Genomic DNA, 19,159 nt, shown 5'->3' with positions numbered 1-19,159 from the left:
GGTTCACCCTGTGTGTGTGTGTGTGTGTGTGTATGTGTATGTGTATGTGTATGTGTATGTGTATGTGTATGTGTGTGTGTGTGTGTGTGTGTGTGTGTGTGTGTGTGTGTGTGTGTGCGCGCGTGCGTGCGTGCGTGTGTGTGTGTTCATTGTTCTGGGAAACGAGGAAGAGAAGTCCCAGAAGTTCTTCAGCTCCCATAGAGTGACATTGGTCCAGGAAGCGAACCTTACAGTGACCTGACCTGACTCCTCCGCTATTGCTATATCCGCCATCATACTGTCCTCTGCGTTGTCATTGGTCTGGTTGCAGATCGTCTCCAGCAGCTCATGGCGTAGCAGGGAATGGGTAGACTGTGGGATCCCATCCTTCCTCCATCCAGTCAGACTCCACGGGCCCTGTATATGATAGAAGAAAAAAAAATACTAAATGATACGTCTGTATACGTCTGAAAACAGCAGATCTACAAGCACACAACGCCTCGCACCGCGAGGCGTTGTGTGCTTGTAGATCGGCTGTTTTCACTAGTCTAAATAATTTCAAATGTATGTATATATACGTGGCCACTGAATTCTATGGGCTCTGCTTTGATACAAATCTACAGCTATGCCAGTCTATTGGCTCTGCTGGCAGAGCCTATAGACTGACATAACTACTGTAGATTTGTAGATCGATTTGATAGGTTATTATGTCACACACACACACACACACACACACACACACACACACACACACACACACACACACACAGATTGTATTACTAAACTATCTATCTAGGTATACACACACGATAAAAAACTAACCCTAACTATAAAGAAATGTATTCTTACTGGAAGAAGTTGGTGGAACTTACAGCTACTACAAACCATGGATTGACATCTAGACCTACTGCACATACAGTATGAAACAGAGCTGATACCTTTATGTAGGAAAATAATGCTGCTATTTGTACCCTGTATATATATAAAATGTCACAATGCGACATAGCTCTGTTTGCACCCTACGTGAAAAAAAAACAATAGCAGGTCAGGCTTATTGATTGATTGAAGAATGTATTACAAGCTTGCATTAGAAAGAAGTAGGCTACATATTCATGGCTTATTTCAACAGGAACCACACTTTATGCATCTCAGTGGTGTGTTCTAGACGATCACCCACTATTCGTTTGGCCAGGGCAGACGCTATTGTGCATAATCCCTATCAAATACGCTACTTTGAAAGGTTCAAGAGGGCAGACGCTATTCATATTTTATTTTTCCTCCATCACGGAGGTATAGAGGCCAGCGGCTGGCGGCGCCCTGTGCCCGCGAGGGTGTCACAAGTCGGCCAAGTCCGACAGCAGACCCCGTATACGTGCGTTACCGTTACAGGTAGACCACAGCACTGATCTCATATAACATTGAAAGACAGACGTATAGAACAAAGTGAAACAGAGAACATAAAGTTTGTAACGCTTACCGGGTTCGCAGTGCATCCTACAGGGCGCGGGGTGAAACGGCAGCAATCGGTGCTCTGCCTTCTGGCCGCCAGATCCAAAATCGAGGCCGTGGATCCTACCAGCCGAGGCCTTCGATGAACCGATCGCCCGTAGGAGCTCTTCTCGCCGCCAGATCCAAAATCGAGGCCGTGGATCCTACCAGCCGAGGCCTTCGATGAACCGATCGCCCGTAGGAGCTCTTCTCGCCGCCAGATCCAAAATCGAGGCAGTGGATGTAGCAGCAGAGGCCCTCGCTAGTCGCTGATGAACCGATCGTGGAAGAGCGCCGGCCACCGCCGTTGACTGCGGGCTTGGTGTCCAGAGTCAGACTGTCCACGGGGCATGGCGCGGGGGGGTGTCGCTCTCCATTCCGACATGTCGCCACTCCGCTGACCCGGCGCGGGGAGAGACCACGGGATGCGGGGCATGATTCGGCTGCCTATCTCTCTAAATAATACTAAATCTAATGATTTTATAACTAAATTCTCTGCTGCTTCTGATTCTCGCTCTTTCTCTCAATATATCTCTCTCTCCCTCTGATTGCTGTGTGTCCACGGTAAAAGTCACTGAACTCTTTGAGACCCTTGTTTCTGGGGGGAACCGGCCAACCAGCATGCTTGAATTTGGTCGTGAGCGTGTGATGTCATGCAGGGGCGTCAATTGGGTATGGCAGGGGTATGCAGCTGCCATACCTTGACAGGGGGAAATAATAAAAATGTACTTTTCATCGTGCCTGTTGCTAAGGTATGGCAACATGACTGGTGTCTTCACCAGACACCAGTCATGTTGCCATACCTTAGCTTGTTCTGAACTGACGCCACTGAATTGTCATGCATGACGACCGTCCCATCGTCCAAAAGGGCTGTATCTTGGTTACCGCATAGATCCAACACTGTACTACTGTAATATGAAAAAAAAGGGTCGGGCGGTATATCCCTCCCAACTTTTTAATTGGCAAGATTGCGCAGGAAGTGTCGGGCGGTATATCCCTCCCGTGGCAGCCAAACTGTTAACCCATTTAGGCCTAGAATTAGAAGGATTCAAAAGACACTTATAGAATCGGGTCAAAATTCTAATGTTCACGACTTTTCAAAAATAGCAGATCTACGAGCTCGCAGCGCGGCACTCGGTGCCGCGCTGTGAGCTTGTATATCTGCTATTTTTCAATAGTTAAAGCATAAAATAATGATACACAAAATGTGTACCCGTTCTAAATGGGTTAAAGCCACGCCGTTCCCATGTGGATCTCGGGTTATTTCCGTAAAACCTATATTTGACCTTGCTAGTGTTGTGAAATGGGAATGAGCATGCTCACAGTTCCTCTGTGAACAAGCTCCTCAAGCATGCTCAATCCCACAGTGGGATTAATAATAACGTATCTTGACGTAGAAGTGTAAAATATGTAGGAGGCAGAGAGAGGAATTATTGCATCCGTTGGTCGAATGAGCCATGGAAATGAGTTGCCCTAAGAGCAGCGTAGCTAAGTAGGTTTATTGAAGTACTACCGTCAGGTCGCAGTTACTATCAAAACCTCCACCGGCTGTCTGTCAGTCTGTCTGTCTGTCTGTCTGTCTGTCTGTCTATCAGCCAGTCTGTCTGTCTGTCACATCACACTTTTCCCCTACTCATATCTCTGCCACCGTTGCCCCCGATCCATGCCAAACTTTGCACACTTCTTGGCTGTCATTTCTCACATGGCACATTTGGACATTTTTGTAAACTGCTCCTACAGATGTTGCCCTAAAATCACGCAAAGCAGTACACTGTATCTCTAAAGTCATGTCGTCAACATGCATCTGTCCCATCTAGCGCCACCATCAGGCCGATTTTTGCTAAACACATTTTTGGACACTGCTCCTACAGATGTTGCCCTAAAATCAGGCAAAGCGGTACACATTATCTCTAAAGTCATGTCTTCAACATGGATCTGTCCCATTTCCCGTAATAATTCCCTCCTGATTGCCTACCATTGCCCTCTAAAGTTTGATTAGGGAGTCTTACTGGTATTCATTTTATCAGACACTCTCCAGCCAGGGCCCCTTCCAATACAAGCCCATCATAACTTCAAACTCCATTTTAACCATGACAAATTCATCAAAAACACCCGTCTTTTTTGTGGTCTATCATGGTTAAAATGGAGTTTGAAGTTATAATGGGTTTGAACAGGAAGGGGCCCTGGATGGGGAGTGTCTGATAAAATGAATATTAAGAGTCTAAATATTGAATTGAGTAAATTCAAATCTATCCAGGGTGTTTACAAAAGCCTGAGTAGACTGATAAAATGACCAAAGGTTTTTGTGTCTGTCTGAGTGTCTGTTCAGTAACAGGGCTCTCCCCTTCTCTCTAGCTCTGCCTCTTTGGTAAACAGATGGGATAATCTTCGGTAATTTTCAGATGGGGATACAGTACATCTAATCAGGATATCCAATCTCGTACATGTTGAATTGGTATTTACTTCCTATTTCTGTACCATACAGGATAAACAAGCGAAAATTGTAAAAGTAAATACCAATTTCATCGAATCAGGAAATAACTCACACACGATACAGGGTAAACAAGCCAAATTAGAAGTTGATGAAACAAAGAAATAAGTGGACAAATTGGAACGTGAACAGTATGAAATTGAAGCTGATGTATGGGTATACTCCAGTGGTTCTCAACCTGTGGGTCGTTAACTTTGTTTTCTCACTCAACAGTAAACAGACCAACATACAGTATAAGTGTATACAGGGTACCTGCCTGCACATTTCTAAAGTGACAATTTAAGGACTTTAAAGACTTTTGTGAGCATGTAGATCGGCTATCTTCGCAATGGAATAGATCGAGTCAAACTAAATGTAATGACAACTCCTACAATTTCAAGTGCTTGTGCAGGGTGGGGGGTCCCCAGTTCAAATATGATTATTTTGGGGGGTCGCGGCCTGAAAAGGTTGAGAACCAATGGTATACTCTATCCTCATTGGCTGAAATTGCCAACACTGTTACTGAACAAACACTCCAGAGCAATTACAGAAGAAACACTGAATGTTGAAAGCTCCGTTTTTTGGGGGGGGGGGTGCAATTGAGGTCAGGAAACAAAAAAGAACATTAAAATCAGTGGCGTCAGTTCAGAAAAAGCTAAGGTATGGCAACATGACTGGTGTCTTGCACGTGCGCAAAGGCGTGCGTGCAAGACACCAGTCATGTTGCCATACCTTAGCAACAGGCATGATACATTTATTTTAAGATTTTTTTCCCCTGTTTCTACGGTTTCTTGGGCTGGATGGTTGTTCAAGTGCAGCTAAACTTGGCATGTTAGTAAACGTGCCACAATTAACAATAATGCATTGCACCTGTGCAGCTGACCTGCGGAACCTGGGAATATACCATTTTTGTAGTGTGGAGAATATACCTTGTTGAAGTGACCATTTTGTTACGTTTTGCATTTGTAGTTATTTTACTGTAATTTAACAACATAATAACCAGCACAGATAGACAAAGAGACATTCATGGATTTATATTTAAAAGTAACTTTTATTTCCCCACCTGGACCCAGGGTATGGCAGCTGCGCCATAACCAATTGACGCCCCTGATTAAAATGTAAAAAAAAATGTAAATTTGATATCATATGACCTACTGTATAAACAACCTTCATTTCACAATTTACACAAGTGGCTGTGAGAGACGGATGGAGGGAGGGATGGCTGTTGGAATAAAAAGTAGAGGTGGAAATGAAGGGATGGGTTGGGAGAAATTAATGAAATGAGGGAGAGAGAGAAGTCAATGATGCGATGGCCATTTCGAACACTCAAACCTGTTTCATCTCACCACTCACGGCATGCTGTTTATTATTCTGTTGCTACTGGGGCACACTTCACTTCATATTCACGTGCACGCACGCGCGCGCGCACACACGGAAGTGTAGCACACATGCACACATGGGTTAGAAAATATAGCGAACCCACAGACATGCACACACACGCACACGCACACACACACACACACACACACACACACACACACACACACACACACACACACACACACACACACACACACACACACACACACATGAACATACAGTGAACACACCCATGTTGCACACCTACGTTCACAAACACATACATCTGCGTCCTCACAATAACGTTCAGATGTTTTCTCCGACAGTAAGAAGAACACAGTGGCGAAAAACGTTTAAATATGCTGCTCCTTCACCCTGCAATGATTTGCAGAAGGATTTGAAACTGCCCTGAGCTGATGATCACTATGGTGGAATTTAAATCTATTTTAAATGATGGAGAGATTAGTACGATTGGCAAATATAATTGCTTTCAAATTGGTATCTCTACCATTTTAGTTTTTTGATCCTGTTTTTTCATTTTAACTGGATATTGTGTTCACTGATTTATAATGTCTCTTTGATTTGATTTGATTTATTTATCACAATATAAAAAATACAAAAAACACGCACGTACACAGAATATAAAAAGACTTACCTTTTTATGCAAGAAGCCCGAAGGAGGCCTCTCCCCCAGTGAGACAGCCATTAGGCTACATACCCCCATTTAATGCTATTTCTATCTCTGAGACCCCAATTTATATTGTAAAATCAATGTTAATTTAAGGGTGTACAAATGGAACCAAATGGACCTGTTTGGTTCCATTTGTACGCTCTCTGAGTTACATACCCATAAGGGTCCATTTGGTTCCTACTATATTTAGTTGGGGAAATCTCGCTCTTTAGAACGACCATCATTTCGACAACGGAGCGTCGAGAGGGTTAGCGACTCACCCCACGGAGGTTAGGGTAAGGGTTAGGTTTGGGTGTCGAAAAGATGACACGTAGAAACAGCGAAACGCTCCCCATTTAGGTGGGGACCCCCTGGAACTCCCTAAAGGACCCCTGCGGGTCCCCGGACCCCACTTTGAGAACTAATGAGCAACCAAGCAAACACTAAACGGTACTTCTATCGTTTGTGTTTATTTGTTTTAGTACACACACGCATGCACACACACATACGCACGCACTCACGCACGCACGCACGCACACACACACACACACACACACACACACACACACACACACACACACACACACACACACACACACACACATACATACACATACACACGCACACAAAGCCGTACGCCTATGTGTGCAAACACACGTACTGTATGCTATCACATTCACAGCACAGATGCTCACACCTACGTCCAAGCCATTTGCCAAGGCAATTGGCTTTGGGCATTTCCACCTATCTACAGTGACCTTCATGACCTGATAAAATGGATTTCATGGCCACCTATATGAATTTTGATCTATTTCCTATCCCTGTACAGTTGCAGTCACCAGCACTGGGCATATGGAATATCTCTCCTGACTCTCCATTCGAAATACAACATCTATCTGCCTTGGGGGCTTAATTTTAGAATGTATTGTTGGGTACCCTGACCTGTCAAATTCCATATGCAGCAAGAGAACCACTCTAATTCTAGTTGGTCATCAGTTTACTTATAAGATTACTGTACTTATTATTGAAGTTATGTAATTATGATGATCAGTGTTGGTGCTTGCTGTGATGCGTGTCAACCATGTTAAAGGAGAGAGAACACCCCAGCTTCCAGTTACAATTTTTGTATGCTCATTTTTGTCTTGTTTCACCACTTCCAATTTCCGCAGTACTGATCCCACTTTAGCCACAAACATTTCATTTCGTGAGGACATTTCCACGCACTCCTGTGCAAGGAGGTCAAGGACTTTACCCGGGCACACATGTGTCAACTCCACATAGCAGGACCTTAAAGTGAGGAATGTACAGTAGAATTCTTAATGGCATCACCAGCGTGTGGAAATCCAACCTCCCCCTGACACATCAAGATCAGTTTATTGGGACTGTGGGATTCACAACTGTGGTTCTGAAACCTTTTTGACTCCGGGCATCCCTGGAAATAGCTTTTTTATCCACAGCACCCCTGAATTACATTTTTGGAACCTTACATTCGTGTCATAAATATGTAAACCTTTCCCCCTAAGATACAGTATGTCACAAGGACACATAAAAAACTAGTACGACGCCTCAAAGCGACAAGCGAGGTCGTGATGTGGACATCAGGGGTGTGGACATCAGGGATCTCCATAGATGGGCATAAAAGGGATTTGTTCCCCTGGCATCACAGGGAACTCCATATCTCTATATATGGGCATAAAAGGGATTTGTTCCCCCTGGCATCACAGGGATCTGTCTAACAGGGCATCATTAAAGGACCACCTCTGGGACAACCAGATCTTATTTTATTGTTGTTTGGGACACGATCAACACAGTTGAGTTCAATCTGTGTTTTTAGATTTTTTTGTATCACCATGCAACAACTGCATGCAACAACTGGTCATATGATGCATTTTGCATCATATGACCAGTTGTTGCATGCTGAAATACTAAAATATCTAAAAACACAGATTGAACTAAAAAAATCACACCCAATGTGAAGTGAGCGGTGGTCGTGCTTGCATAACATCTTCAGACTAGGATGTAAGTCTAGGATGTACAGGCTATGCTACACACACGCTTGACACCCCCTTCAAATGTACACATTTCATAATGTCTGATCGCAACAGTGTACCGGTTCATTCAATAGATCTTTACTAAAATTACTGATCGCTTTCATGTTCACGTGGAATTGTTTTCTTGCGCTTTTCAGGACATGCAAAAGCAAAAAAAAACAATTTCATGTCTCATTTGCTCCGCCGTGATGTTCACGCCGTAGAGTTTCTTAACGGAAAGGGAGCTCGCAGATGGAACACTTGGCAGCGGCGATAGTCTTGGCCCTCCTGCGATCGAGCTTCCGTCTCTGCTATGAAATGCAGCACAGCGCTCCGTAACCGACGGCATAAAACAAACAAAAAAAGGAAAAACCAAATGTTCTCATAAAATATCTGGATGCCTGCTTCTCTATTCATCCCCGGCTGCCCACTGTTTGCTCTGCATGCCAATGAGGGCAGAAGTCTTAAACGCGTGTGCATTTCTGTCTCTCCAGGGCCGCTCGGGAGCGCAAGGGCCGGAGCGAGCGCATGGCAGACTGTCAGAACTGGCAGGACATCGCCTCGGAGAACGCCATGAATGACATCGAGACGATCAAGACTTCCACGCAAGTGGTGGACGGGAAACAAAAGGTTAGATTTACTTCTTCGCTGACCTTTTATAGCCTTCGTTAAATAGTTTTTCTTGGAATGTCTGCCTGTCCGCACGCATATTATTAAAGGTCTTATGGCATAAAATGTCATTCTTTTTTCCCCTACAACCACACCCTCCCCTGGATGAGGATGCATACTTCCAGAGACAAATTAACTCACCTTTCTGAGCCTAATTATTCAAAAAACTACAGATTACAGAAAAAAACACTAAATGTTGAAAGGTCAAGGTTTTTTTGGTGTAATTGAGGCCAGGAAACATGAAAAAAAGTCTAAGAATAAAATAAATAAAAATGTACGTATGATCGTTCCTTGATTAATATGGCTGCATACAACAGGGAATAACAATAACAATAAAAAAGTACCTCAGATTTTATTAAGCACTTTTCTAAGTCGCTTCACATGGAAAAGAATAAATTCTACTATTCCAAGTAATTTTCTAAAAACAAGGGCGGTTAGCAGGGGAAACTAATAGCAATGCATATAATAACATTAATAAATCTCACTAAGAGAATAACACCAAGATTAGAGAATGTTACTCATGTGAAAGGGACACATTTATGTAAGTAGCCTTATCCATGAACTGTGATATTTTTATACAAGTGTCCCAAACTGTGAGTTCTGTGACAAACTAATGTCAGCGGGAGCTGGAAGGCCATTTCCACCTCAGAAATATTTATACCGTGCTTCCCGTGCACACTTCCTGCAAGGACCGCTCATAAACACGTTTACACACAAGTACACTCTGCCCTGATACTGTACAGGTCACACGCACACGCACACGCACACGCACGCACACATACACACACACACACACACACACACACACACACACATACACACACATGCACAGGGACGTGCTGGCCATTGGGAAAAGCGGGACAACTCCCGAACGGACGGTTCATTCCCGGCCGGTCCAGGCCGGCCGTTAGGACAAAATTAAACTGTTTGCACAAAAGTAAAAATAAAAGTTTTTGCACAAAAGTAGTGAAAACAGCCGATCTACAAGCACACAACGCCTCGCGGTGCGAGGCGTTGTGTGCTTGTAGATCGGCTGTTTTCACTAGTTTAAATCATTTTTAAAATGGTTTTGGACATACAAGGTTTCCACCTGACAATGACGAAATATAACTCATGTAATTGGCCCACTGGCTTGTCACAAATCTTTGAGTAGCAGCGCTATAGAGAGAGATCTCTCTCTATAGCGCGCAATGAGGGCCTCTCCAACTCTTTTTCCCGGGCTGAATCAGGGGCCCAGCATGTCCCTGCACATGCACACACCGTTTTGTGCAGTTTGACCTGAGGCTGTACAGTACAGGTCACACACACACCCACACACACACACACACACACACACACACACACACACACACACACACACACACACACACACACACACACAGTACCGTGTGCCCTGACACAGGTCACACAAACACACCCACAAGTCACGCATGCACGAATATTGCATGCACACGCCACAAGCCTATACGCGCGTTTGTATTACTGCACTACTGCAGTGCATAAAGATTTTAGAACGCCCGATTTTCGGAATGCATGTTCATATTTTGGGCAAACGCGAACCGAAACATGGCCGCGGGAACTAATTTACAGTAGGGGGTGCTGTCACGCGCCCCTCATGCACGCGCGCATAGCGCGCGTGCACGTTTCGCGCGCGCGAAAATTTGGCGTTTTTTATCGATTTTTATCATGTTTTATTCAGGTTTCCGCAGTCTTTTTTAGCTAAATGTAACACAATCAGGAACGGCTTTCCTTACATCTCCACACGCACCATCCAGCAAGATATAGCCTGGATTTTTTGGTACCAACAGACAGTCAGACAACAAGTGCCAGTTTCATAAAATCATTCAGTTCCCAGAGCTTTTCAGTTAATCTACTTAGTTACTTTACACCACTGTCTGCAACAGCAAGCATGATGGTTCCCAAACTTTTTAGCCCGTGAACCAAGAGACATTACTACCCTGTACCAAACAAGTAGTGAAAATAGCAGATCTACAAGCTCACAACGAGTTGCTTCGCACTGGGTTCAGTGCGTTGTGACCCATACAACGTGTCCGCCGCATCGGTCCAGACCCCAGTGTTAGGAAACAGCTGGTTCTGGTACACCACAGCCATTAGCCACTATAGCTAGCCCAAACATTAGCCTAGCCAGGCAGCACAGCAGCATAACATAGCATTCATCATTACAAGTCTATAGCCACGACTCACCAGTGAGGACGCCAGGGCTAGCAGAGGGCGATGTTTAATGCCTTCATAGCCTAGGTTGTGTTGTCTTGGTGTTCTGTATATTCCTTTATGCCCGTATTGTTATAATTCACCGAGTCCATGACGCATATGTTACGCACGGAGAGACAGACGCTCAGACAAGTTAAAAGGGAAGTCCTTTGAAAGCCATTTCCTCTCTAGACAGTGCCCAGAAGCACATTTCAAAACAAGAGCTTTTCTTTTTTTTTTTGTCTATACAATCGATCATTCAACACATGTTTATTTTGAAATTGTACTGGAAATAGAAGTAGCCAATAGCTCCTACTTCACGCCACTGATGTCAGAGCCTCTACTTGCCGATCGGCAATATTTTTCCCCCAACCCCCCTTTAGGGGGTGCGGTGGGGGGTGCGGTGGGACGTGGGGGAGGGGGTGCGGCCGCACCTCCAGCACCCCTACTTCCCTCGGGTATGAACCGAACCTTCTTTATTTCCTCTTGATGAACATTATTGTCGAACGAGTTCGTGAACGGCACCCGTCGGCCCGTTCGCGCAGGCGTCCACGGTCGCCCGTTCGCGCGGGCGTCCACGGTCGCCCGTCCTCTAGTCTTTCTTTGCATTCACATTAAGCCCAGTGTGTGAATCTCTGCCTGGTTACGTCTCCCAAGTAAAGCCTGACTATACTTTGTCGTATGACGTGTGTTGCATGCTGAATATAGCTGATTTGCAAGCTCACAACGCGTCGCATCCACAAGACGCTGTGAGCTTGTAGATTAGCTATTTTAACCAACGCGGAAACCTGCAGGATGTGCGCGGCGCTTAGAAACTTCTGCCTTCACAATAAGGTTGCAGGAAGACTGGGCACCTAAACATTGTGGGCACCACAATGTTAAGTTGGATGAAATCATTGCTGTGTGTGGTTCTATATGGGCTGTGTCAATACTTTTGGAAAATAATAGCTTGCAGCAACGTCTAAAAAAAGGAAGAAATGAATAGCCAAAAGTATAAAACATTATGGTTAAAAAAAGAACTAAGTTAGTTCATTTTGGGGAACCATGAACTTTAGTTCAAAAAGTGGAATATGAATTATGAAGTTTTGAACTTGAACTATTCATGTTTTAAGTGAACTTTCCCAACACTTGCATACCATTTGTATGCAAATTTATGCCAACCATTATAAAAAAAACTGTTTTCACTATCTCAGCAGTATTGCAATTAAGTGAAAAATATGGTGTCTGGTTTGAAGGCCAATGATCATCATGAAACTATGCCAGTATAATCACATTTTTACCAATTTACAAACCTATTTTTATGCCAACTTTTTTTGCCATCTGCAAAATAATTGCTCACCAATAGCTAAAGTCTTCTTACCACCTCTCAAATAGTTCCAACCTAACATTTTACTTTCTTCAGTATTCAACATTTACTTCTACTCCACTACATCTCAGAGGCAAATATTGTACTTTTTCTCCACTGCAATTAGTTGAAAACTTTGGTTACTAATTACTTTGTAGGTTTTGATTATTATATAAACATACAATAACCTCTTCAGCCCCTATACAGTACATTTTGACTATTGGAAATTAGCCGATCTACAAGTTCACAAAAGATCTTTAATACATTTTATACTGTACATTTGAAAACGTGTGAAATGGGACATTCTGCATAATGAGTATTTTCTACTTTTGGTCCTTTAAGTACATTTTGATACTAATACTTTAGTACTTTCACTCAAGTAAATTTTTTATTCTGGATTTCCACTTCCACATTTCCGTAACAGCGGACTTCTACTTGTAACAGAGTATTTCTGCATTACAGTACTGATAGTTTTACTTTACCCCTTTTGGTGTTTTTACCCTTTCAAAGGGCGGGAACCAGAGGCGTAATTTGACCAATATCTAGGGTGTTGCAAGGAATTAAGTGTGCGAAGTTTTTCGGGTTTTATCCTGTTTGGGTGCTTTTTATATCAATTTCGGGTGTTTATTCCCCACACAACAGTCTAACAAGGAGCTGCAGATAGCTGTTACTATTTATTTAGCATGCAGCGAAACACACACACACACACACACACACACACACACACACACACACACACACACACACACACACACACACACACACTACAAACACACTTTACAGGCGTTTTTTTTATGTATTATTATTATCTAGAAATAATACTCCACAGGTTAGGTAGCCTAATAATGTGCCAATATGAATAAGATAGTGAACTTAATTAAATAATTAATTGAAATACTAAACACTGTCAAAAAGAGTGAGAGAGAGAGAGTGAGAGAGACGGGAGAGAGAGAGAGAGCGAGCGAGCGTCTGCGCGATTAGGCTCATTGAATGCACATGTGCGCGCACAGACGTTGTGCACCAAAAATAGCCAATCTACAGTAGACCCTACAAACTTGCGTTCAATTTAGGATAATCAAGGTAGAGATGCAGTGCGACATGGATTTCTACACAGAGGGTAGGCCTAATTCATTTATGTACTGTCCTGCAAACGTTTGTGGTGGAGAGAAAATACATAAATGACAAATTTATATTTTTTTATGAAAAAGCTAGGGTGTTGCCAAGGCAACACCCTGGAGGCCCAAATGACGCCCCTGGCGGGAACCCCTTTTGGGGTTCTTGTTGCTATGTGCAGTATATAGCAGCACAATATATTTGTAATTTTTGAATAAATGTTTGAGTTTTTTCAGAAAAACTAGGTAATTATTTAGAAGGCGTTTTCAGTCCTAAATGGGTTAAAGGGAAACTAGTAACTTTAAAGCTATACTGTGTAAGTTGCTCAACTAGTGGTCAGTAGCGATATAGCAAACCGCTGCTTTTTTCGGCCGTTTTTCACCCACGGACCGGGCCTTCAGACCACCACGTCCGCCTCGCCTCGCCGAGACGCATCTGTAGAGGGGTCTCGCATCCCTCTCCGATCAGGCGTTCGGGAGTTACGGACACCTTCACCAGAGTAAATGCTGTTGTTATGTTGAGGCAAGCTACTTCCTGAGAAGACAGCAAGACGCGCTGTGAATGGCCGGCAGTGTATGATCCACGCTGTGATTGGCCGGTAGTGTATGATGACGTAATTTTGCCGCGAAATCCGGACCTCAGCCCGGATTTAAAAAAAAACTATTTAGAAAGGCCTTTCTACCACATATTGCGGTCACGTGTTCAAATACTGGATTCTGATTGGCTAAATTCCGGAGGTTATGGCAGAACAACCGCCGCAGTTGTGTGAGGACTTGCTTCCAGGAAGAACTTTGCAAGTTACAACTGTGTTTTCTTTCGTGTATATGGTAGATGTGGTAGAAAAGCTATTTACCACTCGGGGTCGGACATTATGCTCTCGCCTCGTCCGATAACACCCTCCTCACACAGGACATTATGAGAGCATAATGTCCTCTCACTCGGGGTAAATTGCTTACTTCAGGGCTGAAATTAATTGAGTGGGTGTTCTAAAACTTTAGCGATTTAAGATTTAAGATTTGTTTAATTGAAAAAGTTGCATAGTATAACTTTAAGACTATTTTTAATATATTATGTGTATACATTTTTTTTTTAAATCATCTCCCCTCATCAGTCACTATATTATTGTGCTGGGGTGTTTCCTTGCAGAAAGACATCCCCCTGGCTGTATTTTGCGTTTGTTCCACTGTTTATGTTGACATTCATGTTCAAAAGGGGAGCACGCACATCCAAAACATAGTGATACCAGGTGCTGGGCAAAGAAATACGTACAATGAAAGGAGAGGATGTCCGCACACTGGATAGAAGCTCCCAGGAGTAGTTCTTTATTATAAAATCAGCGTGACATTCATCCCTTGGAGGGACGTTTTTGTCAGGGCGGGCTGGCCAGAGCTCTTAATTGCTCCCTTTGAACTTCAAAGAGGTTGTGTACTACCTCAGTACACAACCTGATTGATTGGGCCATAAAAGTGTCAATTGCTCGTTAGTGATCTCTCTTATCAATGAAAGCATCAAAGACAACTATAGGGGGAGGGGGTATGTGTTTGTACACACATACTAGCCTAGTACCCCTTTAAGTAAAACATGTGAGTACTTCTTCCACCACTGCAAGAGCTAAATCAGAGTGCTTTTCTTCCACTGCTGCAGGTGGTGAGCCGGCTGCACATCCACAACGCCAGCGTGTCGGTCATGTACATGTGCTCTGCCCAGAACAAGGTGGGCACAGACCGCAGACTCGTCTACTTCTACGTCACCAGTAAGTTTAAACTGATCTGTACACAGACTAAGGTCACAACACAGTTCACAGCTCTGAAAATCTTTAAAGGGTTTTTTGTTTTTATGGTTTTACATGTTTTTAATGTTGTTCTTATGATTTACCTTTTCTGCGTTATTGATAATCATTTGTACTTTTCTGTTGAGCACTTCTGTTGAGCACTTCTGTTTCATTTTTGCTCTGTAAAGCACTTTGAGCTGCATTTCATGTCATGAAAGGTGCTATACAAATATCATTCTTTTTATTCCTCCCAGCCATCCCGGAGGGCTTCAGCGCGGAGGTCCGGCCCTCGCTGGAGCCTCTGGAGCAGGAGAAGGTGTCGCTGTACTGCAGCGCAGACAACTACACCTACGAGCAGCTGCAGTGGTACCGGCTCAACCCGCGCGCACTGCAGGACCAGCAGCAAGGCAAGCCCCAGGAGCTGGAGTGCAGGAGCGTGCACCTGTACGCAGACCCACTGGCCGGACAGCTCTCCTTCCAGGTACAATTTATTGTTACAGTTTAAGCATTTAGCAGACACTCATAATCCAGAGCGATTTACAATAAGCAAGATAATACATCAGTACATCAACACAATACATCAAATGGATAGAAATAGTAGGCAAATCTAAGAAAAACAGCTAGACCAAGCACCTATTCAGTAAAATCTTGGGTGGAGTCTGAACTTGAAGAGGTGAGTCTTCAGACCACGGCGGAAGCTTTGGAGTGAGTTTGCAGTTCTATAAGTGAGTTTATTCCACAGTTCGGGGGCTAGGAGGGTGAAGAGTCTAGGTTTTCGTTGATGTCATCGACTACTGTAAAACTGGGACGAAAAACGTTAGTCGGCTATACCTTTTTTCACTGACGAAAACGACATAAAAACTAAGCTACGATGACTGAAACTAAGACTAAATGTATTGACATATGATATGATGATATTTAGTCAACTAAAACTAGACTAAAACTAAAACCTTTCAGATGACTAAAATATGACCGGGTGGAACGTCTTTGGATGTCGTCGGATGTTTAACTGTTTTTGTGTTTTTGGAAAATGAATGCCCTACTTGATCATACTGATACTACAGCGCCACACAAAAGCACCCCCCCCCCCCTCCCCCCTGCAGCTAATCCTTTGGCTGAAAATAGCTCATCTAAGCTCAGAACGTGCTGCGTTGTGAGCTGGTAAATTGGTGTGGTTAAAAGTTTCCTTTCAAATAGTTTCCGGGTCTTCAGAGTTCATTCTCGCCACTTAAGCTGGTGTAGTAGCCATGGTTACAGTAGTAATTGAACTCCATTGCTTTATGTCTAATTATTGTTTAATTGAATGTTGTCTTGTATTTCTGAAGCTTGAATATTCATGGTCGTCGTGCTTAGCATTTTTATGGGATTTTATATAATTGTACAGCCCATGTAATTGAACTTTAGTATGCCAAGTTAGCTATTTAATCATAGTTTAATTTAACGTTCAAGGGAAAATACTTTTCCAATTGACACGGGGGCAGCCAAGTATGTGATACACATAGCGCATCTGTGCACTCATACGCGCAGTCGCGCACGCACGCATACAAAAATGCACATTGTGAAGCACAGAGAGCTCGTAGATATGCACATGTTTTGCTATTTTTAAAATGATATGATATGATATAGTACTTTATTGTCAGTTTGCACTGAAATTTGTCTTGCGAGTCGCGACACAGCAGCCAAGTATGCAAAACATACACACGTTAGACAAAAAAATACATTTTGAAAGGAAAATGGATGTGTGGGATTAACGGCTGCGTTCTCTCCTTCCATGCAGGAGGCCTTCAACAGCTGGGTGCTGGAGTTCAGCCTGGCCTCTGTGCAGCTTCAGGACGAGGGGCATTACGTGTGCGAGGCTCAGAGCCGCAGGAACGCAGACAAGCAGTGTCTGTTCAAATACATCTCTGTCAAAGGTGAGTAACAAACAAGCAGGGGCACACATATAAATGGTAAATGGTGCATTTATATAGCGCCTTTATCCAAGGTGCTTTACAGAGATTGTGCATTACATTCACCCATTCACACACACATTCATTCATACACCGACGACGGAGGAAACCATGCAAAGCACCAACCTGCTCACCGGGAGCAACTAGGGGTTCAGAGTCTTACTCAAGGACACTGCTGCGTTTTTCGGGCCGAATATCGGAGTGAATTTCGGAGCACGCAAATAAAAAAATCAACCTCACCTTATGTTAGTCATGTTTGCACACTGCCGCCAGTTTTTCGCGCACCACTCGGTCCCTTGCTCTCTCTCTCTCTCTCTCTCTCCTTGCCCTGAAAAACACATTTCGCAATGAAAAACGCAGCAGTGTGCAATAGGGGTGGGCAATATAATCGATAACGCAATACATCGCGATAGTTTATTTGCCAATACTGTATCGATACTTCAGACTGTAGTATCACGATACTTTGAGGAAAATAAAATATTTTCCCATGCATAGGAACCAATGATAAAAGTCCGGTCCTGACACTCCGCTGCCTCTAGATGTCACTGTACTATAGTAGCTACTTCCCCTTCCCACGGTTCAGTGAGTGAGGTCTCTCAAGAACAACGAAAACAACAACATTAGAGCAGCGTCTTCAGCTTTTAAAGCTGGTATATCGCAATAGTATTGCAAAGATTCCCAATATATCGTGATACTATTGCATCGTGACCCAAGTATCGTGATGCGTATTGCATCGTGAGATTCTTGCCAATATCCACCCCTAGTGTGCAAAGACCTTAACTCTGGGGGAGCCCAGAATCGAACTGGGAAACTTTCGGGAACCCTTTGTGTTCTAACGATGGTTTCTCTACCCCTGAGCCATCGCCGCACACATCAAAGGGTGCTTGAACCCCTACCCTTTTATCCGTCTGTAAAAAGTGCCCTCTCTCCAAACCATGAATGCAGTTTTTGGAGCTGTGTGGAACACAAGCTCCCCTATACGTGGCCGTGTGTGTAGGTATGTGGGTGGGTATGTGGGTCTGTGGGTCTGTATGTAGCCTGTATGTAGTAACCCTGGGTGACCAGAGAGGTGCTGTTGAGTCTAGCCTGCCCTGAGCATCAACTGCAATACACACACACACACACACACACACACACACACACACACACACACACACACACACACACACACACACACACACACAGCTCCACTTCGAACAGAGGTTCGATTTTACTATGGTGAAACACATTTCCAAATTGACAATTTAAGGACGTTTTAATACCTCTAACCTGCTATTTTCAAAACCGTGTAATACAAAATGTAATGCTTCAACTCTGCTCTGGGTCCCAGGTTAAAATATGATTTATTTTGGGGGTCGTGGCCTGAAAAGGTTGAGAATCACTGCTTTAAACCACTGCAAACAGTGTTTGTTCAAATGCATCTCTCTGTCAGAGGAGGAGGAGGAGGAGGTGAAATCTGGAGTAAAAAGCTCCGCAGCCCTACATGTATACGTCATGGTACCACGAATAGCAGCTATAGAGTAATGGTGTTGTGAGGATTGAGAGGTGAGGAGGGGACCAGCACAGGCGCAGTTCTGTGAAGCTGACAGCCAGTCGGTTAAAACGCTGTGGCTAACAGTACAGTCAGGGGCGTCACACCAAATTCTGGGCCCTGGGTACAAGGATTCACTGCGGGCCCCCCATGAATGTTAACTATTGAAAAATAGCAGATATACAAACTCACAGCGCGGCACCGAGTGCCGCGCTGTGAGCTTGTATATCTGCTATTTTTGGAAAATCGTGAAAATGTGTGCAAGAAACCTATGTCAAGGACCCTCAAGATGATATGTATTTGGCCACGGACCCCGATCTCAAAATATTTAGTTCCAGGGACCCTCAGAAGCAAAATTTGAGTTAGAAATGTTCGCTTAAAAAATACATATATTCAAAGATTTTCACACATTTTCACAACTTTTCAAAAATAGCAGATCTACAAGCTCGCAGCGCGGCACTTGGTGCCGCACTGTGAGCTTGAAGATCTGCTATTTTTCAATAGATAAAGTTATAAGGGCCCCTCCACCTTGGGCCCCAGTAACTCAGTCCCACTTTCCTACCCCTTGTGACGC

At 43.8% G+C, this 19,159-nt stretch overlaps 1 protein-coding gene across 1 annotated transcript in view; it reads left to right on the top strand.

Annotated features, from left to right (window-relative positions):
• The window catches only part of flt4 (fms related receptor tyrosine kinase 4), a 197,567-nt gene that overhangs the window by 127,986 nt on the left and 50,422 nt on the right, over positions 1-19,159 (top strand). The window contains exons 11-14 of the mRNA XM_080746555.1: positions 8,491-8,626; positions 14,979-15,087; positions 15,360-15,586; positions 16,883-17,018. Coding sequence (XP_080602681.1) covers positions 8,491-8,626; positions 14,979-15,087; positions 15,360-15,586; positions 16,883-17,018 — 608 coding nt within the window. The remainder of the gene's footprint in view (positions 1-8,490; positions 8,627-14,978; positions 15,088-15,359; positions 15,587-16,882; positions 17,019-19,159) is intronic.

The sequence above is a fragment of the Nannobrachium achirus genome (genome assembly GCF_963921795.1).
Source record: "Nannobrachium achirus genome assembly, chromosome: 17".
Classification (NCBI taxonomy): domain Eukaryota; kingdom Metazoa; phylum Chordata; class Actinopteri; order Myctophiformes; family Myctophidae; genus Nannobrachium; species Nannobrachium achirus.
Note: the sequence above shows the minus strand (reverse complement) of the source record. Positions and strands in the feature narration are given on the sequence as shown.